The 23,807-nt window shown below is 35.5% G+C and overlaps 1 protein-coding gene across 3 annotated transcripts in view; it reads left to right on the top strand.

Moving 5' to 3' along the window:
* Positions 1 to 23,807, top strand: part of LOC132698802 (ankyrin-3-like) — a 61,364-nt gene that overhangs the window by 30,670 nt on the left and 6,887 nt on the right. For 2 of the 3 annotated variants that reach the window (XM_060665093.1, XM_060665094.1), the window contains 9 exons: positions 44 to 145; positions 205 to 501; positions 1,642 to 1,797; positions 2,181 to 2,507; positions 2,624 to 2,793; positions 2,849 to 3,116; positions 4,533 to 4,736; positions 5,993 to 6,736; positions 9,145 to 9,331. In XM_060665093.1, the coding sequence (XP_060521076.1) occupies positions 44 to 145; positions 205 to 501; positions 1,642 to 1,797; positions 2,181 to 2,507; positions 2,624 to 2,793; positions 2,849 to 3,116; positions 4,533 to 4,736; positions 5,993 to 6,736; positions 9,145 to 9,331 (2,455 nt within the window). Of the gene's footprint in view, positions 1 to 43; positions 146 to 204; positions 502 to 1,641; positions 1,798 to 2,180; positions 2,508 to 2,623; positions 2,794 to 2,848; positions 3,117 to 4,532; positions 4,737 to 5,992; positions 6,737 to 9,144; positions 9,332 to 20,093; positions 20,181 to 23,807 lie in introns of all 3 variants that reach the window. The other variant, XM_060665092.1, reaches the window with a different exon arrangement.

Below are 23,807 nucleotides of genomic sequence, written 5' to 3' on the forward strand. Positions count from 1 at the left end.
TAATTTCTTTGAATGTATAACACTATCTTTTCATTCCTTTTAGTCTGACGGAAATACGGCCTTCTTACGTGCCGCTCGGAACGGTCAACTGGACAAGGTCTTGGAACACCTCAAATCGAATATTGACATCAACACCAGCAACGCAGTAAGTAGACAGTGTGGTTTTTATGGTTTAAGTAAACATAAGCGGGCTCGAACTTTCAGAATGGTCTCAACGCACTACACCTGGCATCGAAAGATGGCCACGTGGACATAGTCAAGGAACTTCTGAAGCGGGGGGCTATCGTCGATGCCGCCACGAAGAAAGGCAACACCGCGCTTCACATAGCTTCGTTGGCCGGTCAAGAGGAGGTGGTCAAACTACTAGTCCAGCATGGCGCCTCCGTCAACGTGCAGAGTCAGAACGGCTTCACGCCGTTGTACATGGCCGCCCAAGAGAACCACGACAACGTTGTCAAGTATTTGCTCGGCAACGGTGCCAATCAGAGTTTGTCCACCGAGGTAATTTTTACGGTTTTTGAACCCCTTTTCATTCAACTTTCAAGTCCGCTTTGAAACTTCAAAATTTTGCATCCCATTATTTTACATTTATTAAGATTTTCGAAAAGTTTTTTTAAAAAACGCTCTAATTGTGTGCATTTACATTATCGATGTGTTGTTATGGGAAACTCCATTATTATTGCAGAATGCTGCATATTTGTTCTCTACGTTTTTGAGTCGCACTCGCACTATAAGAGATTATTGTTTTCGATCTTTATCAACGACCTGTCGGAGAAATTAATTGCAATTTTTTACTACTTGCTGACGATTTAAAAATTTACATATCCTTTTGTTCTTATGAAAATTGTTTATAAATGAGCGAAACAATCTTACCCTCAACGTTTCGAAGTGCAAGGCCCACTTATACACGAGAAATCTAGAAACATCGTTATTTTTCTATAAATTAAAGAACACTACTTCGCCCACATGTAAACTTCCTTTTTTAACGATGTCTACCCAAAGAGTGTGAAAAAATATCATTGCCTAGTTTAAGTGTATTTTTATTATTGTTTATGAAACACTGCAAAACTTCTGAAATACTTCTGCGTGGGTTGTTGTTATATAACAGAGCTGTAGTATCGAACATCTAATACATAATATTTTTGAGGTTTCATGAAGTATGCAGGAAAATATTAGTTCTGAATTTAAAACTGATGGCGGTGCTGAAAAAGAAAAACTTTCAAATGCTCGATTTTATTCCTCATAAAATGTTGCATTGAAAAGATAATTAAATTAAAATCAAAATGTCTTTCATATTAAGCAATTGCCAATTTTTGAATTTTCCCTCGTAGTTCTGAAATTACAGGTGCCCTTCAAAATTTAATTTTTCAAGTCTCAAAAAAGTAGGTCAGCAATGTGCGAACGGCATCTTGCTAGGAGCAGCTATATTTTTCCGAAAACCCGTGAACTAGTCAGCAAAAGTTTCAAAACATTGGCGCAATAAAAAAAACCGCGTCTAATCGATGTGGATAAGGTGTTTAATTAGGATTATAATTTGGCACGCTTGGTTAGACTAATTAATTGGTTCTATCAACGCTGCGTCCAATGAATTCCTACTCGACCTAATTATATGGAATGGACGGTGCTATATCATTTTTCCAGGATGGATTCACCCCGTTGGCGGTGGCGATGCAGCAGGGCCACGACAAGGTGGTGGCGGTTTTACTGGAAAACGATACCAGGGGCAAGGTTAGACTCCCCGCTTTGCACATAGCCGCCAAGAAAGACGACGTTAAGGCGGCGAAATTACTTCTGGAGGTACGCGAAATTGGTTTGCGATTTACGACCCATTCAGGCGGACGCGGGTTTTATATTTCCTTTCGACGGCATAGTGGATATCAGTATACGTGTTTACAGCCGTGCGGTTGATGATTATCTCCTGATGGAAATACTTAAAATTACGCATTTAACGAGCAGTTTGCCAGAGCAACCAATTGCCCGTCTATTCTGGTGAAAGTAATTTGCTTTTGCTTAAAATAGAAATTAAGCGATCTAAAGTCTATGATCGGCAAATTTTAATTTGACAATAATTTAGGTTTAACATTTTTTTTGTTTTTCATATTAATAATTAACATAAAAGTTGGTTTCATATGGGTGTTTCCTAAACAAAAATCTGTATATTGTAAAATTTACGTAAACAGAACGAGCACAATCCAGACGTGACATCAAAGTCTGGATTCACGCCTCTCCACATCGCCTCCCACTACGGCAACCAACAGATTGCCAATCTCCTCATTCAGAAAGGAGCCGACGTTAATTACGCAGCGAAACACAACATCACACCCCTCCACGTCGCCGCGAAATGGGGTAAAACCAACATGGTGGCTTTGTTGTTGGAAAAGGGGGCGAACAAGGAGGCCAAAACTAGGGACGGGTTGACCCCCCTTCATTGTGCCGCCAGGAGCGGCCACGAACAAGTTGTCGACATGCTGCTCGAGAAGGGAGCACCGTTTAGCGCGAAAACTAAGGTGATTGAAATGTGCTGAGAACAGTTTAAGTATCACAAGTCCTGAGATTGCTCTAGTATGTTTAAAAAGTGAAGAAAACAGATACATTAAGTATCACTAATGCTTTGTTTTCTTAGAACGGGCTCGCTCCACTTCATATGGCAGCCCAAGGCGACCACGTAGATGCCGCTAGGATCCTCCTGTACCACAGAGCTCCAGTCGACGAAGTCACGGTCGATTATCTCACAGCTTTGCACGTAGCAGCGCACTGCGGCCACGTGCGGGTGGCCAAGTTGCTTCTAGACAAGTACATTTTGTCTCAGGAATTAACCGATCAAACCTAAAGTTGACGCTTTTTGCAGGAACGCTGACGCCAACGCCAGGGCTTTGAACGGTTTCACTCCGTTGCATATCGCGTGCAAGAAGAACAGGATTAAGGTTGTGGAGTTATTGCTCAAGCATGGTGCCAGTATTGGTGCAACTACGGAAAGCGGATTGACTCCTCTGCACGTCGCCAGCTTCATGGGATGCATGAATATAGTCATTTATCTCTTGCAACACGATGCTAATCCAGACGCACCTACCGTCAGGGGAGAGACTCCTTTGCACCTTGCAGCTAGAGCTAATCAGGTAAAGCTAATTGATATTTAGTCTGAGACGATTGAGTTGGGGTAGACCTACAACTTCAGTTGGACTCAGCGTGCGGGTGTTTTATATTTTACTCCGTAGCTCATGTAAAATCGCTATGACTCAGTGGTTTGAGCTATATTGCTAAAACTTTCTCCCTTATAGGTACAGAAAAAAATGCAAGTCTATGCTCGAGATTTAGCAAAGGAGTAGATAATGATCCCTCATGGGAAGAATTTTTAAAAATCTTCATTCTATTGCAAAAATAATAAAACCAAAAGATGAGGATCATCGGAGCCTGTAGCTTTTACCGAACAATTTGATATTATTGATATTATAAAGGCTGTCAGGGTGCAAAAAAAATAAAATTTTCTTTTTTTTATGAAATTCGAAACACTATACTACAATTGTCAATTCTTTTCATATAGTCCGTAATCGAGAGCTAAAACTTTTGTATTTAAGGTTTTGGCATATTCTACAGGGTGCGCGAGATATTATTATAAGAAATGATGAAATTAAGCTATCGACCTCAAATTTGGCAAAGGAGTAAATGTCTACCCCCCCATACGTAATCTGTGCAATCAAACTTCGAAAAATTATTTTAAAAATTGCAAAATGGGACATTTTGGATTCCAGAGAGAATTTATTTGTATTTTCTCGGCAAAATTCTTGAACCATTAAATGTGAAAGTTCCGCTGCTATAACTTTCATTTACATCGAATTGATATTTTAACAAATAATAGGTAGAGTATTTATTTAAAAGGTAAACTAAGGTGGGGTTACCGGGTCAACAACAAAAAATTTATTCCTTAAGATGCTGATACCCATAGAAAAGTAAAACATTATGTAAATGCTCTTTATATACGGAGATCTAGTTAACCTACATCTTCAAAGAACAACAATAGACAGAAGAGATATTTCTGTATTCTGTCATTTTGCGCGAAAAGGTAATTGCAAAAAAATGCCCAATACGACAATGTACCAAAGGTACTTTATTTGCTTAAACCACAAATATTTTAAACCTAGACTCTTCATTAAAACAAATAATCCAAGTTACAAAAATTTTGGATCTACGAAAGCAGCGTTTTTTAGTCTAGAGGAATGGTCGGATCACTTAAGTCGATATATCTTATATCTGGCAGATGAATTTGGTAAAGTCTTCGAGAGTTTGCGGACAATATCATTTTTACATAAGATTCTTTCTTTGTCTCTTTAAACTTCAATCTATCATCATGCCCTTTTAAAAATGTACCCTTGGGTGCATTCAAAACTATATTACTAATAGTTTTTTTGTGAAGCGCACCAGAGTATAAAAAAGCGGAGATGTGTGGGGCTTTGTGTTCGATATAGAGTAATGATTAAGGGCTCCTCTTGGATACATTTTGCCTGGGCCTAATTCAACTCAAATTTGCTTTTCAGACTGACATAATAAGAATCCTTTTACGGAACGGCGCGCAAGTAGATGCCCGCGCCAGAGAACAGCAAACTCCTTTGCACATAGCATCGCGGCTGGGTAACGTGGACATCGTGATGCTTCTGCTCCAGCACGGCGCCAAGGTGGACAACGCGACCAAGGACATGTACACCGCGTTGCACATCGCCGCGAAGGAGGGCCAAGACGAGGTAAAAGACTGTTTGCGCAAAACTTTAACCGCGCACATCAACCTATTGCATGCCATGGAGGTTTTTTGGTCGAAGCGCCAAGAATTTCTCATTTAATTGTAAACCGCTTTTGTTGTTACAGCATTACGTCCGGAATAAAAATCTCTACACCTGTTATCGCCTTTACCGTTGTTAAACTATGTACATGTGTATCACTGCCTTACTAACGTGTTGCTTGTGTGTAGCGAATATGTGGATAATAAACACCTTCGTTCTTTAGGAAAAGGTTCACTTTTATTTGTTGACACCTGTCTTTCGTTTTACTAGCCTCTACTTAGGCGTTTCACTTCACTATAATCACTATATAGGATAAGCAACCCTAAGCACGTGCAGTACGTAGGCAAATAGGTACGTAGGAATCCAGTATGTAGTTTGCTATCGTTTTCGTTACTACATACTGAGCGTCTTCTCTGTATTTTACCCCAATGTAGCTCTCTACCATCTCATGGGTGACAGTAGCGCACCCAATCGTTTGTTTCTTGAATTTTTGAACTTGAAGGGACTTCGTTATACTTATTATTAAAGGGGCGGTTACACTGCGACATCGTCGAACATGGCTGAATTGTCGTGGATCACGGTTTGTGATACGTGGTTTACAAGGTTCTATTCACTACCGGTAAGTAATAGGGAACCGTGGACATTCAGACCACAAGGAGAGAAATATCCTACACGACATATGGACTCGATTCTAAGAAGCAAGCATTGCAGCTTATGAGGAACTAGTCACCATCAGATATCAAGACCGAAGCATGTATTGTAGTTGGTAAAATTGCGAACTGTAGCAAATCATCAAGCAAGCTCTTGGTTTGACAAGCCACCAGCCGAGTAACCGCCCCTTAACTATCCCCTACAAAAGGTTATTCCTGAATATCGTGGTCAGGTTTACAAAAGGTACTACTTTTGGTATATGTGGAAGTCTGGTATTCTACTTTCTACTTTCATATTATACAGAAGTGCTAAAAGTATTTTAATACCATTCGATGGGTAATTAAAAGGAACATTTAGTGGTATATAAAAAATATTTAAATGAATCAAGTTGTAGTAGCGTAAGTTGGGACAACCTGTATGATTCGAAAGTAATGTTGAAAAATAACCTTAACGGACTGCCACATATACCTACAAAAATAAACCTTTTTGAAAACCGCCCTTCTAAAACTGCGAATTCCACTTGTGCTCCAAAAATTTGAACGTACCGTCCCCTTTTCACCTGTTCCAAGGTCGCCGGCGTCCTCATAGACAACGGCGCCTCCATCAACGCCACAACCAAGAAAGGCTTCACACCGCTCCATTTGGCGTCGAAATACGGACAGCTCAAGGTAGCCAAACTGCTCCTCCAAAAGGAAGCTCCGGTAGACGCCCAAGGCAAGAACGGCGTAACGCCGTTACACGTCGCGGCGCATTACGACCATCAAAACGTCGCCCTTCTTCTCTTGGACAAGGGCGCGTCACCTCACGCTACTGCCAAAAATGGTCACACTCCCCTTCACATTGCCGCTCGAAAGAACCAAATGGATATCGCCAACACTTTGCTCGAATACGGCGCTCAGCCGAACTCTGAGAGTAAGGCCGGGTTCACACCTTTGCACTTGAGTGCGCAAGAAGGACACACCGAGATGTCTTCTCTACTGCTCGAACACGCTGCGGATCCTAATCACCAGGCGAAGAACGGCCTGGTTCCTCTTCATCTTTGCGCGCAAGAGGATAAGGTCGCGGTGGCGGAGATTTTGGTGAAAAATGGCGCCGACATCGACGCAGCTACTAAAGCCGGCTACACGCCGTTGCACACGGCGTGTCATTACGGTCAGACGAACATGGTGCGGTTTCTATTGCGAAATGGGGCAAGCGTGACATCCACCACCTCTTTGGGATATACGCCGCTTCACCAGGCTGCCCAACAAGGACACGCGAACATCGTTAACGTCCTGTTGGAGCACAAGGCCGATCCCAACGCCGAAACAACGGTAAATTGAAAAAAAATCTGTCGCCTTTTTTCTTAATTAGAATTAAGCAAACTTTAGCAATAAAGATGTGTGGATTTTCGTCAAAGGAACCCTTTGGTAAAGTCATGTAAAAACAGAAAGAAAATCTTCATCGCAAACAAAAAAATGCGTTATTTATTCGCATTTTTTAAAACTCCAAATTAATTCATGAAATGAATTAAGTCAATAATTTTCTGTAAAGCATTATTAAAAGTTATTTGCTACGCAATCAATACAATTAAATGATAAATATCACGTAAATTTCCTTATCGAGTTCTATATTATCCAACTGCAAATAACCATAAACATTGTATATATTATCCAATACTAAAATCGTGTTCGTAATCTCTCGTTAATAGGTATTTTACTTCTATAAGTAATATCTCCAGTTTAATTTGAAGTTTAGTAGTCCTAAAGAATATTTAAGTCAAGGCCACTTAATAAATTGACTATTTTTAGTGACGGTACATTGATAAGAATGCTCTTCCATTCGTTACGGAGTATTAGTTGTTAAAATGGTAAAAAATCCTAAAGTCGAAGTGTTTAAGTCATTTTTTTTATTTCTGAATTGATTTTGACATTTCGTAGGTACTTCCCTATACTTCCAATACACACCGAAGTGTTTTCTTTAGTACGCAGTGGCTTACCAATTGCCTTTTTTTAAATATACTTGAAACAGATCATGTCATAACTCAAGAGTTTAAAAAATTAGAATATATCCGCCAAATTTCTGCTCACAATAAAAAACATTGTGCAATTTTTAGAAGTGGACATGCAGAAAAGATATTTTTTTGTTATTTTTGCCCCATGAAGTAATACATCCTGCCGTAAAGTCTTGGGGTGAAAAAACATATGATTAAGAAGTCGAGAGAGAATGCTGGAAATTATTTCTCAATTTCTAGAATTTTCGCCGACGCAATCGCATTCTCAAGTTTTAAATCCCATTTTTTTTCAGAAATAATTTTATATAACAGATAGCTTAATCTTTTAAGTTAAAATAGCCCCCCCCCCCCGAACATTTTTAGAAATAAATAACTTCAGAATGGCTCAACTCATTTTGTCAAACTTCCTTGTCTCAGCGCTAGAGGGCGCGATGCGCCATCACTACAAATAAAATTTGTTTTCTCAAAAAAACTAATTACAAAACCACTTTTATTATAACAAAACGTAGCCAATCTATAATATCAGTAAAGGAAATAAGAAGAAAATGATCTCGCCATCTTCGGAAATATTTTAGGATACCCACCTTTATAAAATACTAATATTCGTTGTTTTAGCAAAACGTATATACATTTATTATGAAAACGTAGACATTAATAATTAATACTCATTTACATATGACGGGATTGTAATACAATATATAACAATAATCAAAAACAATAACACAGATAAAACACCTTTGCGTTTCCATGCAGGATAGATTCCAACAGAAACAGTTGCGTTTTTAACAGTCTGAAAATAAATACATGTCAAGCACTTCTTCGGGTGGAAACACATTTTTTTACAAATAAGGCCGCTTAGAAAGCTAATAATAGCTGCTATATTAATATTGAACGATCATTTTAATTTTTGCTATTGTATTTTCCGAAATATGGTTGAATTAATTAATTAATTAATTGTTATTAACATTTTAAATATTTTGTTGTATTTTCCCAAAAAATTTATATAATTTTTGCCAAAAGTATAAAATTTGGCAAGTCTACTGACAATATTCCCAAATGTGCGATATCATTTCCAGTTTTCATTTCCTTTACTGACATTATAGGTTACGAAAAAGATATAACATAACCAGTTAGGCTCTTATTTGTTGCTATAAAAATGATATCGTAGCATTAAATTATTTTGAGTAAGTAATTTAATTTTTTTAAGGTTATTTATTGTGACGTTGCAGCGATACAAGCATTCTAAATCAATCTGCTCCGGACAGAGCAGACAGCCGTAACAGAGCACTTTTCAACAACTCCAATATTAACAAAACGCGTTCACCTATTCTAAAGAGATGGAGCAAAAATCATTTAACAAGATAATATAATAGTAGAATAATTATAATATATTAAAATATAAATAAAAATCTGATTTAAAATGCAAGAATGGCGGCCATTCTAGAAATTTAAAAATATTTTCCAGAAATATGTTTTGGCCGCCTTTGTTATAAATTTTTGCGACAATTACTTTTCGAACTAGGACCGGGTACTCTGCTTAACTATCCATCCGCTACATACTGGAACCCCATTCTCGGTTTTTAACAAATTGTTTTCTTTATCCGTATAGGTATTGTCCAGGCGTCATATACACATGATTTAATTTAATAAGGATACGATTAAATGTGCGTGTGTCTACAATCAACTAGAATATTTAACTTCATTGCAATCTGATATGCGTGGTTTCAGAACGGACAAACGCCACTGAATATCGCCCAGAAGTTAGGGTACATCACTGTGATCGAAACGCTGAAAGTTGTGACGACCGTCACCAATATAACGACCACCACCGCGATGACGATAGAGGAGAAGTATCGGGTACAGGCTCCGGAATTGATGCACGAGACCTTCATGTCAGATTCAGAAGAAGAAGGAGGTACGTGCTTTCTTTACCCGTTGTATGTATGTGCATGAGTTTAGGTGTCTTTATCTGCTTATGTGCAGATATAGAGTGGTCCCAACGCTTTCTAGCTAGCGTCCTTTAGTAAAACACTGCAGGGTTCCTCAGCGTAGTCTTCGCGCAGATTTATGGCTTTTTCATAATTTTCCGTCTTATCCTGTTTCAAAGAAGAAATTCATTTCCCAAGCTCAGATTGTTTCATATTGTCGCGCCAAAGGCAAATTGAATGTTGTCAGTAGTCTATTCGAGAAAAGAACGACTGTACAATTCTTCAGAAGCTCAGGAAAGCTGAATATTTACCCGCGTATTGACTGGGAGAAAAGAAAAGAACAAACGATTTCATAAATGAAGGTAGAAAATTGCTAATTTTAATTTAAAATGACGTAAGGAGGATGGTTTATTTAAGATATGTGCGTAGGCTGTTTTACAATGTCATGACCGAAATTTCGTGTGGTAGGTGATGATCTTATGAACTGTTAGCATCAATTGAATTTAATGAGCGACGAAACGGTAGCATGCAATTCGAGCACTGAGCATTTAATAAAACACAATAATGCTTTTATATTTATTTACTTTCGCTAAATCAAAACAAATAGAACAAGAGCCCGAAAGAAACTTTCCACGTGTTTGAAAAAAAAAGCATTAATTGTTATAAACAAACATGTAATGCATTACCCGATTCGATACCGAGCCACGTTCACACTCTCGCGCTCATTTAGTAACAGCTCAAATGTTCTTTCCCGCGAACTTAATTGTTGAACGCTTTTATATTGACAAACGTAAATTCCGTCGACTACTTTATTCCTCCTCAGAGTAGAGATCATTTAAAAAATATAAAACCTTATAATAACAATTTTCAATCAAACTAAAGGTAAAATTAGAAAACTATGCGAATAATATCCAAAAAACACCAATTTTTTAAAAATAAGTACTCTTTCAGCCACATTTGATTGATGAAATGTTTTTAAAGTTTTATACCCTTGACACTTATTTAAAAGTTAGACGTCAATCTGTTAAATTAGGTGATGCAATTAGTAGTAAGCTCTTAAATGGTTATGGGGTGAAACAAGGTTCGATACATGGCGCATTACTGTACTCGTTGTATGTTCTCAATTTAAGATGCGCCAATATAATGTCGAGTCACTTGCCTGAGGAATGCACCTAAATAAAATAACAGAAACAATATATATTCATGTTTCAATAATAGTATATTATGCAACAAGTGCGGTAAACGGCATTTGACTCACAAGTTTATTTGACACGAGCGGAGCGCAGCGGAGCGAACGTGTTGCATACTATACATTTTCTACGATCGTTAGTTTTTGGGTACACTTTCGCAAAACAACACGAATACATTCACTGACATAACTGTCAGAATTGACAAACGTCAAAATTCAAAGCGAGGGAAATATCTCCGAAAACATCCCATTGCTTCCAAATCCGTACGGTAAAATTCCGGAAATGTCCGAAGTGGCTCGGATTCATGGGAAACGAAACTGACGTGGCAAAGTGACGCTTCCCGCACGCTAGATCGGTAGATAATTAGGCATTTTACAGACGGGAGTAGAAAAATACGTTTTAACTATGGCATACATACTTCTACAGAGTAATTGTATAAAATAAATAAGGCAAAAATAAAAATAATAATTTTTAATTGATCATAATACTACAGGAACATATTCAATGTGCAATTAAATCTTTTAATAGTCTGACAAATAATAAAAAGTCTGTTCGGTATAAATACTTACTTGTAATTGTAAAAATGAATTTAAAAAGTTAATGCCGAATATCTTGCTATAACTACCGGATGTTTAGTTGTAGAATTAGTGTAAAATCTGTTCTAATAAACAATTATCTTGTTATATTTATAACAAGAATTTAAGATTGTGCATGTTATTAAGTTTATTAAAGAGCCTACGATCCTTATTGTAGCTCACAATCGTTAGTATGATCTCAGGGCCAGTGTTATATACTGTTTAGAGATTTGGGTATATTTAAAATTACAAATATATGCAAAAAAAAGCAAGAGAGAAAAGGTAGGGATGAGAGAGGGTGGTAGAGAGGAGGGAAAGAGAGAGAAGGGAAAACTTCATTGCAGTGCAACAAAATTTAGTTTAATAAAATTGTAGTGTCAAATAAAATTAAATCATACATTCGGCTACGGACTATTTATCCTCGCCAGTTTCTTTAGATTCTCTAACCTACGTGAATCACCGTCGATTTTTACTATCCTATTAGTGGTTTTATAAATATTTAGTTTATACTTCTGTTTCTGTCGAGTTAGACGCGGGTAAAGTTTTTCGGAATACGACGAAGGAAAGTAAACGATTCGCGGGGAGAAGTGCGTCGCGTGCGCTTAAACACGTTGTCGCGGGTGTCCTGTTTGTGATTTTCGAGAGATATCGCGCGAAAAGGAAATGGTGAAACACAAGAAATACAAGATAATTACCGTGACCAAAAGTGGTGCGTATATTAAAAAGTTATATTAAAAAAAGCAGGCGGGCGCTGATGGTTTCAAACTTTTAAAATTAATAGGTATTCATTTACTGTAGTCAAGTTTTTCAATAAAAATTCCTTGAAATTATGATATAATATAATATTATAATAATGTTATATATTATAATATGAAAACAATAAAATTGACTTTCATTAATTTGTATTACAATAAGGGGACAACGATTTCGCTCATTGTTAATATTAATGTAATAATAACAATAATAATTCTAATGATAAATAATAATTTTTTGACAAATCTAAATCAAGTTACAAGGCGTCTACATGTTTATTGTTCGTATTATAATACAGAGAATTTCATACGTCTATACAAAATTTACTGATAATGTTTAATACCCACGTTGGTAGATGAAAGTACATGAAAATATTGTTTCTATAAGTTACTTTTGCACTCTTTATTGATTGATTTTCATGATTAGAGGTTTGACAGTGAAAAGTGCGAAAAATGCTTTGACATTCAATTACCAACAAAAACTAACAAAAGCTTAAGTTTTTTTAAAAAACCTCATTTAAATAGCGGTTCTAAAGGGTTTCATTTCCAAGATATAAGAAAACAATTATCTTTTTTTACCGTAATTGCAAAATCGATTTACATTTTTTTATTAAATTTGGTACACATCTTTTAAGCATCACTAAATACTTTTTAAAAAAATTACCATTGGCATCCATACGGGGTTTAGACGGTATATTTTTGAAGGAAAAAAGGTACCAGCTCCTTCAAAAATATACATTTTCGAAATTTCCACTCAAATTTGTTTTTATGCATGACACGACGCATTGACTAGAATCTATTTTGTTACAAAGTTATTTTTTTTTATTGGTAAGAATTCCTAAAAATTTGGTCTTTGCTTCACTTCATATTTCGAACACCCTGTAGATCAAAAACCGTTGTTATTATGAAATTTTTTTCTTAAAAATTCTTCAAGGGTTGCCGTGTGAACTACCAAACTCTTATTAAGAAAAACCCTGTATTCACTTTTTAATGTTTTAATGTTTTTATGAATTTTTAGCAATGGGTTGACCATAATTTAATGCAATTTCTACAAGATGTTGCCGTAGATAATATTCTAAGCGGCTTTTGATTTTGTATTCTAAATACAGAAGTACAATACGGAAACCAACGGCATAAAATTTAGTTTTCCAGGCATTTGGTTTTGCCACGTTTATCTTATAATATTCGTGATGAAACGAAATAATACAAAATGGCGCGCCTACGATTCCTCTATTCTCAGATGTGTGGCTGCGGATGCGATTTTTCTTATGAGTATGAGGCAATTCGACAAATATAGATAAATTGTTTATGCAAATACTATCTATTTGTTCACCGAGCGTTGGTGCAAATAACTTTTTTTTTACGTCGCTGATGGTGTGAAGCGCCAGGATTTATGTAGCAGTAGTCATTGTTTTTCACATAGAAAGTGGCGTTATTATATTCAATTTCCGAATGGTACGAAGTAATAATTATCAAATACAGGTAGGACCAGTCGGTTTTAGGTAAATGTAGGTTATGTTATCCCTTCAATAATAATTGTCATAAATACAAGAAAAGTAAAATTTAAAAAGAAATTAAATAAATTTTATTTTAACAAGTAAAATGTATTACATTAAACCTAAAACAATCGAGATAACAAATATTCTTCTGCACAGTGAGGTATTGCTTTATACTTTTCTCAAGCAAAACTCATAGCCTTCCAGGTTTTCTCTATCAGTTTTTTACCTATTACAGGAATACTGTCCCCTTGTCCAAGTTCTTTCAAAATTTGTTTCCAGGGTGGGCATTTCCTTTTGAAAATAGTTCTACTTGTCCTTTTACCTTTATTACCTCCAGGAATCTTTCTGGATCATGAAACTAGAATTATCATGATTAACGCAATTCTATGCATACTTTTAAGCAACGATCTCTTTATTCACTGATAAGGAACGATTATGAATGTAGCACATACTCAAATTTTTCTTATGTGGTTTATGATTTAATTTTCTGCCTTCTATTGTTATATGCTCCAAGCAATTTAGAAGCAGACTTTAACGAAGAAATTAACTCTTTACTGATATCGTGTGCTAGACAATTGTTGTGCTAACTTACCCAGAAAAGATATATAGATATAATTTACAAGCTGCTGATTTTTTTTTCTCAATACAGTAAGAATATAACCCGCGAGTTTGTTCAAATAAAAACGATTTTTCTACGTCTGAAATGATCAAGTAGCTATAAATAGTCGCGAAGCGTATTTGCATTGTAAATAAAAACAAGATCGTAAAAACGAAACCAGACTTCCTTCATCACAATATTTTGCACGAGAAGGCTGGCGCGCAAATTTTTGGAAACTGATTAATCACTCTCGCCGCTCACTGTGATCAATCTTCCGCGCCCCAGCCGCCACATTAACGATTTACATAAGTGTAATACTTCTGTGAACTCTTGACTCAGATTTATCTAGCGCGCTGCTGCTTACGTCAGCTTTTATTAGTAAGCGATCGGCATCGTCATTTTTTTGGAGGTCCAGCATCGGAACATTGCGGCGTCTCGTAAAACTTTATTTATAAGAGGAGTTATAATTAAATTCACGGCAAGATGCAAATATGCCGAGGCAGGCTATTGTTTACGCGCTTCGATATGAACTGCGCAGAAAAAAGTAAATAAAAATTCCGTATAGTTATTTACGACGCGATTCTCACGACCTAGAACATTATTTCCATAGAGGTCATAAAGCTACTAGATATGTTGAATTGCCTAGGCCTATGTCACAGGAGCCTGCCGTTTTCAACCAATTAGACCTGCCATTTCAAATCTCGTTTTCAATCAATAATACTTTACGCCTTTGCCAACATGTTTGGTTGGTTCATTAGCTTAGTTCAGTTAGGAATTTCTGCTGGAGTATTTCTGCAAAATTTGCCCAAACCCCGTTAAATATTCAGTGAAAAAGTGGATCAAAACTGTAGAAATCGCAGTTTAGAAAAAAAGTGTCGCAAGTATGTGAAATTAGGTGCGGTTTACCAGAGCTCAGAACTAATTTTGAATTGTACTGCTTCAAACTTGCAGTTTACTGTTCCAACAACGACAAAGAGTTCTCAAATATTATTGTTTGGTCGATATCGGTTTATGGTAGTGAAAAATGGATCATAAAAGCTTAATTTATAAACAAGTTAGAAGCATTCGTATTACTACCGACTGTTTAAGATGTCCTGTGTTAGCTATATCTCCCATAAGGACACCATAAAAGCAAGGAAGACGGAGTACTTCGGACATATTATAAATGTCATCTACCTCGTTTTATTATCCAGGGCAAAATGGAGGCCGCGGGTAGGAAGGCAAGAAGAATTCCAGTGAAAGAATTAATAATAGTAATAATAATAATAATAATAATAATAATAATAATAATTATTATTATTATTATTATTATTATTATTATAATTATAATAATAATAATAAATAGTCTTTATTAGCATTACATGGGCGAAGTCTGGCATGAAGGCCACTCAAACTTAACCACCCATTTCTAACAACAACTACATGTAAATTACAAATATGTATGAAATTACAAAATGGAATGAATGATATACATGTATGCTAACGGATTATTTTACATTAAGTTTAGTAACTGTTTTTTTAAATGTAAGCTAAAATTTTTACATGAACCAAGTAACTTTGATTTGAGGCCGCTACTTAAGGAGTTGAACAAGCTTACAGCATTATATGTAAAATAACATTGAAATTTGTTTGTTTTGTGCAATGGCATAGTGAGTGATGATTGGTGTCTTAGATTCAAGACATGAATGGATTTTCTAAGTACTAATTTGGCATTCAAACAGCATAAACAGTTGTATTTGAAAATATCTTTGATTTTTAACCAATTCAATCTTTTGAGAGCGGCGGATATGTGGTCAAACTTGCGTAGGTTAAAAATACAGCGACAAGTATTTTGGATTTTTTGTAGACGATAAGACGTAACAGCGTCCAAACAGGGGTAATACACAATGCTACAATAAGACAAGCGAGAGAGGATAAGACTTTGACACAACTGTAGTTTCATATCGTACGACAATATATCTCTATTTGAATATAACAATTTTAAACTCATATAACATTGTTTGGAGATGTGCTTAACATGATTCAAGAATTTCATATTCTCGTCAATATATAGACCCAAATTTTGAACAAATTCTACAACTTGAATAAGATTGTTGTCAACGTATAATTTAATTTTGGACTTCAAACTGTTTCTTTTCCTCTTAGGGGCAAAAATAATGACACTACACTTTGACGGATTTAAACGTAAATTATGACCCTCGGCAAAGGCAAATGTTTTCCAAATCCTTCTAACACTTGTTTAAATTTAGAATTTTAGTTCACTCAAAATTAAACAGTAAAAGTCATGTCTCTGGTCAAGTGTGTCAACTTATTCAATTCTTAGTGAAATATGTTTAAGATGTTTGCTGTAGTTTAAATTAATTATTCAGATCCGGCATTAAGTGATCAAATGATAAAAATACCGAAACATCAGAAACACACATATACTTATATTATTATACTACTTATACTACTTCTTAACTAAAGCACTGTTCCAGCAAAGCATTAAATTCCGGATTATTTTTTAACTTAATTGTAAATCTTAAATTAGTTGTGTTGGAACAAACCTGTTATCCAATTTGATGAGGTGCAAAATATAATACACTTCGTTTCGTTCCTTTTGTTTATCGAATCCTCCGTCCGCCGGCCTTGCATAATACTTATTATAAATTTCGCCCGAACCAGGCCTTGCCATTGTTTATTTGTTTCTATTATTGGTTTCTGACGAACGGCCGACCTTGTTTAATTTGAGTAATTACCGTGCATTCGAATCACGGTCCATTTTATCAATGGGCTTTATTTTACACATATAAAGATGGATTCTTCGCGTACATTTGCACCAGATCATTCCTATTAACGTTGCGACGCAAAATATTAATGATGCATTGCGTTCTTTAAATCGTGAGGCATAGTAAAACGTATGATGTCATAATTCGCCCATTACGAATCGCAATCGTCGTGGGTCAGAATTTAAAATTAGCCATTGCATATAAAATAACAATGGATTAGGTAAAGCGGTTGGTAGAGGGAGAGAGAGAACGAGATTTGACAATTCAAAATTGTTTTTACCTTGAGTCGGCTTTTGCTCGCTCGTTCGTGTTTATATAAACAAAATGGAAGTAGAAACTTATAGGGAGGACTAAAAAATAAATCTTATCACAATATAAATAATGGGTGTTTTTTTTCGATGTATAGAACTTTAAGTTGGCATTACTGTTCAAGATGGCGACCTATTTAACAGCTGTCAAGTGATTTATTCTCAGTTTGGTTTGGCAATTCATCATGAATAGACTCACGTCTGAACAACGCTCGTCGAATGGGCCCAAAACGAGAATTTTGTTTAGCGATGAAGCGCACTTCTGGTTGAATGGCTACGTTAACAAACAAAACTGCTGCATTTGGAGCGAAGCTAATTCTCAAGTGTATGTCGAAACACCGTTACATCCAGAAAAACTGACTGTTTGGTGCGCTTTATGGGCTGGTGGAATCATTGGTCCGTACTTCTTCAAAAACGATGGTGGCCACAACGTTACAGTCAATGGTGATCGGTATAGAGCTATGATTACTAATTCTTTCATTCCTGAATTGAATAACCATGATGTCCAGGATATGTGATTTCAACAAGACGGCGCAACATGTCACACAGCTCGTGCCACAATCGATTTATTGAAAGACACGTTTGGTGACCGCTTAATTTCACTTTTTGGACCTGTGAATTGGCCTCCAAGATCTTGTGATTTAACACCGCTAGACTACTTTCTGTGGGGCTGTGTAAAGTCATTGGTCTATGCGGATAAGCCACAAACGCTTGACCATTTGGAAGACAACATTCGCCGTGTTAAGGCCGATATACGGCCACATGTTGGAAAAAGTCATCGAAAATTGGACGTCCAGATTGGACTACATCCGCGCCAGCCGTGGCGGTCATATGCCAGAAATCATATTTAAAATGTAATGCCACAAGATTATCTTTCGGATAAATAAAGTTCATGTCAATCGAATAATCCATCGTTGTTTTATTGCAACTTAAAGTTCTATACATCGAAAAAAAACACTTCTTATAATTCGGTTACTTGCAGTCACAGGGAAGTCCTTTTGATAAACTGTAATGGTCCAGTTAATGCAGCCCATTTGGGGCAACAAATTTTATTTTGAGTGAAAAAATGTGTGTCATGCATGCTAATGGTAGATAGCTGTAATAAGATATTTTTTAATATTTTTACCTGGGTCAAAAATCCTTTGCTAACGGGTACTTGTGAAATTCATTTCAATCATTTACCTTTTTTTGAATTAAGTGATCGTGATATATTCTGACTACTAACAGCAAATAATTTTATTGTTGCTGTCAATGAATAAACAGATAAAAGAAATTTTACTTTATCTGTTTTTGTTTTATAAATAAATAGCAGCTATTCAAATTATTACATAAATAAAATATAAAAATGAAAAATTTATCAGCATTTTGATATTTTTTATATTCCTTCATTTAGTTGTCAAAAGTTTTAAAATATTTTTCAAGAAATGATAAATCTTTAGTAAATACTTGGTATAATTAATCTTTTTAAAATTCTAACTACTAATATGTTTTTTAAACTTTTCAAGGCTTATTTATTTATATTTATAAGTATATAAATTTGTAATGCATTTTTCGTTGGTTATTTATTAAGTTAGGCTTAAGTTAAGTTACTTAAACACTTACCTAGATGTTTCTTTGTCCTTAATTCCATCCCACTCCCATTCCATTTCTCTGTTTGTCTCTTAATTTAATGCTAACCATTGGCCTGCAGCAGTGTCTGACTGTGCCAGATATCTGACTTTCCACACCAATTTTACTACCAAATTTAATTGTTAATTTTTTGTTGTCAATGGTTAAAGTAATAGAGCTATTTATTATTTACTATTATAAATTTAATTTTATACACATATTTAAAGAAAAATATGTTTGACCATAAACCAACAATCATCATTACTTCTTTTTCTGCAGTTACAATTACCTAACTCTTCTTTTACATTGTTGCCGTTACAGTTTAGATAAAGTCCACTAGGACGCGGTTTTACTTTCAATTAAATTCATATCAATATGAAACAAATATATTAGTCCCCGAACGAGAGAAGAAAAATAACTTATTTAACTAGAAAATAAAGTTAACCGCATATTATTTAGCATAAGAAAAATGACTAACTAATTAAGGAACATTTAGAATGGTTGTAATAACTTTAGGTTAGAACGAATATAATATAATAAATAATAAAATTAGCTGCATGTCAACGTTAGTCATATGAAGTGGTTTAGTAGCTGCAGTTGTTACTAGAATTTGTGAAAAAAATATCCTTAATAAACCAACTCTAGTACACGACTATTTTATCACATAGCCGTTTCGCCAGGGAAACTTTAGACTCCACCGACTATTAAACTCTCGTGAATGCACAAATGAACACGCAGGTATCATGGAATCGGCTCCCCCAGGTTAGACCTGCATTCCTTGTGTCGTAGAGATAGGTCTTCTTTCGTATATCGTCTAACAAATCCAATTTTCTCATTCACTGGAATGGGTTTTGCATTGTTCAGTTAGTGAAAGACACTTGACAGCGTGTAGTCGTAAAACTAGCAAAGTTTTACTTTATTTTTGCGTAGTTTATTTCGGTGAACTTTCTTGAAATGTGGAATTATTCTGGTGAGTAGCTAACTCTTAGAACTTTAGTAGACTACTCGTACTAGTATACAAAGCGTAGCTATAGAAATCTAAATTTCAGTGACGAAGAATTTCATATTTTCGTGCATAAGTTGTTGTTATCGGTGGTGCTTTCGGCTTTATACAGGGTGTCCGAAATCAACTGCAAATTCTAAGGATGGTAAAAAATGAAGTTCGTCTTTAAAGTGAATTTTTATAAAAAAATATTTTTATAACTTTCCAAACGATTGATAATATTAATGATAATAATAATAATGATAAAAGTCACTATAGGAATCAATTAAATAATTAAGAAAATATCACCACCTTTATTTGGGAAAAGTTTCTGAAATCGTTCGTAGAATTTGGTGTCTTCGTTTATTGTCGGTTTACTTTCCGAGCGCCCTGTATGTTTACGCTTCTCGATGTTGCCTCGTGTATTCCTAATCGGACCATCTCCTAACCAAAACATTCTTCGAAACAGGGGAAGATATTTTGGACGGATTCGGCAGCGCACTTCACGAGCGTCACGTTTACCTTCCCTATTTCAACGGCACAACCCTCGACACCCGTAAGTTTATTTATCAAATCAAATTTTTATTATTCACGCGGGATAACCAGGAAAATAGATTTTTGAAAATGTTCCTTGGTAATATTATTTTTTTAAATAATAACCGCTAGATCGACCATGAGGAGCGTGGAAAATAGCTGGCAGAAGTCGCCAGGTTCCGTATATTGTTTTTTTTTTAAAGAAACTTCGACAGGCTGTAAACAACAAATAAATTACAGATGTCAGAAGCAACAAAGCTATTAACTAAGAAAACAGCAGGACATCTTGAATTGAATTTTGAACGATCTAGATAGATTAATCTAGTGCCTATACTTAAGGGTGTGAATTTTTGGGCGATTTTATTATCAATAAAAGTCGGTTTAAAAAGAGAACCATATCGTGCCAACATGGAAATCACTGGCAAAAGCATAGAAAATGATTTTTTGTCCCTAAAAAAAAACGTTTCCGCACATGGTAGGTGGCTATCTAATTTCCACAAAATATCGAAAGCAATCATTAGATTTGCTTCGGAAATGACATAATTTTAATTATTTTAAAAAGCAGTTGTATGCCATTTTTTTCATCAAAAATATTCAGTTCAAAGTCGGTGCCGACGTCACTGATAACAATTTTGAGAATCTAAGAATCTTTGACGTCCAAAATTACACCCTAATGATTAAAAGGTGTGTACAAAACTTATTACGTATTAAAAATATCTGGAGTGGAACATCGCTATAAAAAAGTAACTTTTTTCCTAAAACTTTAACACCCTGTAGGCGAAAAATGGAGAGGATGATATGAAATATGCTGATATTACCTTTTTTTTACCGCTACCCAAGAATTCACATCGTAGGCTCAATTAATGTATATAATTTAGGAGAAGCTAGTAGTAGTAGCCCTATAATTGGGAACTAAACATTAATTTGTTGGAAAATCATAGTTCAAAATCAAAATTTCATGGCATTCTAAACTTTTTGCGTAAGCACTTGAAAGCCAGAACACAACCACATCTTCAGTACTATAGATAACTCATAAACTGTTTAAAGCACGCCATAATCCGAGGAAAAATAGCTTATTTCGTTCACTTTCTAAATAAAAAAGGTAAAGATGTTTGGAAAAGTGCCAGTCATCTTAACTTAACTAAAAACAAAACCAAAAAAAATTGCCAGAAAATTTGTTAAACGCCCATCAACTTTAAAGACTGTGCGACAGTTACCTACAAGGGACTATCCAGTATTACAATATAAACAGTTATGAGAATGGAATGCCGAAGTTTGATTTTCAAAATTTTAATGGAATTAAAATATAGTAAATAAAGTAAAGAGCTAAAGGATATCAGAGCAGCTAGTATTCCCCCTACGCGAGTGGTAAATCTGGTTTTGACGTTTCCAAAAGTCTCTCAATATCTTCGATCCGTCAAAGATAAAATTTCATTTGAGATGCCAGGAGTTTAGAGCATCCCATGCATATGCGGCAAAGAATACATTGGAGAGACTGGACGAAAAATATCAACAAGGCTCAAAGAACATGGCAGAGACTAAGACAAATAAATTTTTCAAAGAAACTTCCTCAGGCTACTGTAATGCTTTTTACAAAACTTCTGGATTCCTCCTCCTGCGTCGGCTTTTGCTTAGTCGAAGTTGTTGACGTTTCGCCAATCATCCTGTTGGCTTCTTCAGAGCTTGACTGAAACTGTCTCTCAGTAAGACAAATAAACTCATCAGCAGTTGCCAAACACATTCACGAAACCGGACATAAATTTTGTTTTTGATAAAACTAAAATTCTTGCATTTAATCAAATCTCCTACCAACGAAAAATCCGAAAGTCTATAGAAATCTATTAGCAACCTAACAATCTTAACCGCCACTCAGGTCTCTACCTGTCACAAATATGGGAATCAATCATCTGAGACGGTGTTTATGCCCCTCATTTAGCTCCGCCCCCCTCAAACAATATATAAACAGGTATAGAGTAAAATACGAACCAGTTTCAGTTAAGCTCTGAAGAAGCCAACAGGATGATTGGCGAAACGAACAACAACAGAAGTTTTGTAAATAGTACTACAGTAGCAAAGAAAAGTTTATACCTTGAATCACAATTTAAAACTCAATCCTGCAAAATTACAAGTTTTGCTTTGTGCTGGCAACAAAAATAATGAGTAGATCATCAAGACCAATTTAGACATAAAAATTTAAAATTTTCCTGTACCACTTGGTTAATAAGCTTCAAATTGACTTTAAAAAAATTAAACTTTTTTCAACGTTTGCTAAAGATCCAGTTATGTGACACTCTGATATTATCGCTGCTGCGGATGGTACAAAAAACCAGAACTTACAAAACTAATAACATCCTATCTAACTTCTATCAAATTATTAAATATGAAGTATCGTAGAAAATATCACATGCATTGTTTTGTAAATAGGTGGTCAGCCTCCCTATCTGACCATTTTCATAACACCCGACATAGAACTAACTGATTTTAGATTGCTGCAACACAAAACTGCAAATTTGTAAAAGTATTTCATCTATTTTGCTGTTAGTAATTGGAATGCCATACATATAATATCAAATTACAACAAAGAAAACGAACTTTCATAAGAAATATAAAAAACATCACTGGAAGAAAGTGTAATGCTGTAAAATAAATGCAGGTTTTTTTTCTCATGTATACTATGCTACTATATTTTCCTGTAGCTCCCGCTGTCGCTGTAGTTCTGTCTCTATTTCCTTTCTGTCGGCGTCTCGGTCCGCCTTTGCGTGCATCTCCTCCCTCTAATGAACGATGTTATATTTAGTTATATTATTTTTTTTTGTCTTAGTTTAAGAAAATAGTTTTCTTATACTTACAATGTACAATTTTTTATTTAATGCGTTTCTCCATACCACAGGTATGTTCAGTTCCTGGGTAATCGTTTTTTCTATAATCGCTGTGTAGTCACTTTTGCCGAGCAAGTATAATGCGCAGAATTACTCACCATTGATTATATATAGATTATAAAACGGTTTGATTTGATTTATATTGAAGTAAATCTGTTCAGGGTCTGATTTTGTTATTTAAATACTGGGTGATTTTTGCTGGGGTAGTATGTAGTGACGTATTGGGTACCGCGATTGCCCCACAGATGGCGATACTTTATCTTGAATCCGTAGGCAAGTGAGCAATGGCGGTTTTATTTCAGATATGCTTTTAAATCTTTAACTCCCAGTAAAGGTACAACATCTTCTGGAATATCCATCATTCAGAATAGTGCAGATGTAATAATCAGTGCGGTCTGCTATCAAATATTGAATTTAAGTTTATGAGAGGTAGGTTGATTGAATTGTATCCTATTCATAGCTTGGATGTATACTACCTCCGCATAATTACAATGTCTAACTAAAGAGCCTTTTTTAAAATAATTGTTTACATACCCAATTCCTGGAATTGGCTGAGGTGGCTGTCCTTTAAAAAAAAATTATCGATTTGCCTGCAGTTGCATACAAGCTATGTTTTCCTGAAGGTGTCACTAGTTGTTGAAAGTCTCCTTCTTTCATTAAGGGTCATAAATTAGCATGCGTTGAAACTGTCTTTTTAATAGAACTCTGTTGAATTGTGGGTTTAAGAAGAGGGGAGATATAAGATTGCTACTCTTGACAATTAATAGTTG

Source organism: Cylas formicarius, unplaced genomic scaffold (genome assembly GCF_029955315.1).
Source record: "Cylas formicarius isolate icCylForm1 unplaced genomic scaffold, icCylForm1.1 PGA_scaffold_2__14_contigs__length_35257938, whole genome shotgun sequence".
Classification (NCBI taxonomy): Eukaryota; Metazoa; Arthropoda; class Insecta; order Coleoptera; family Brentidae; genus Cylas; species Cylas formicarius.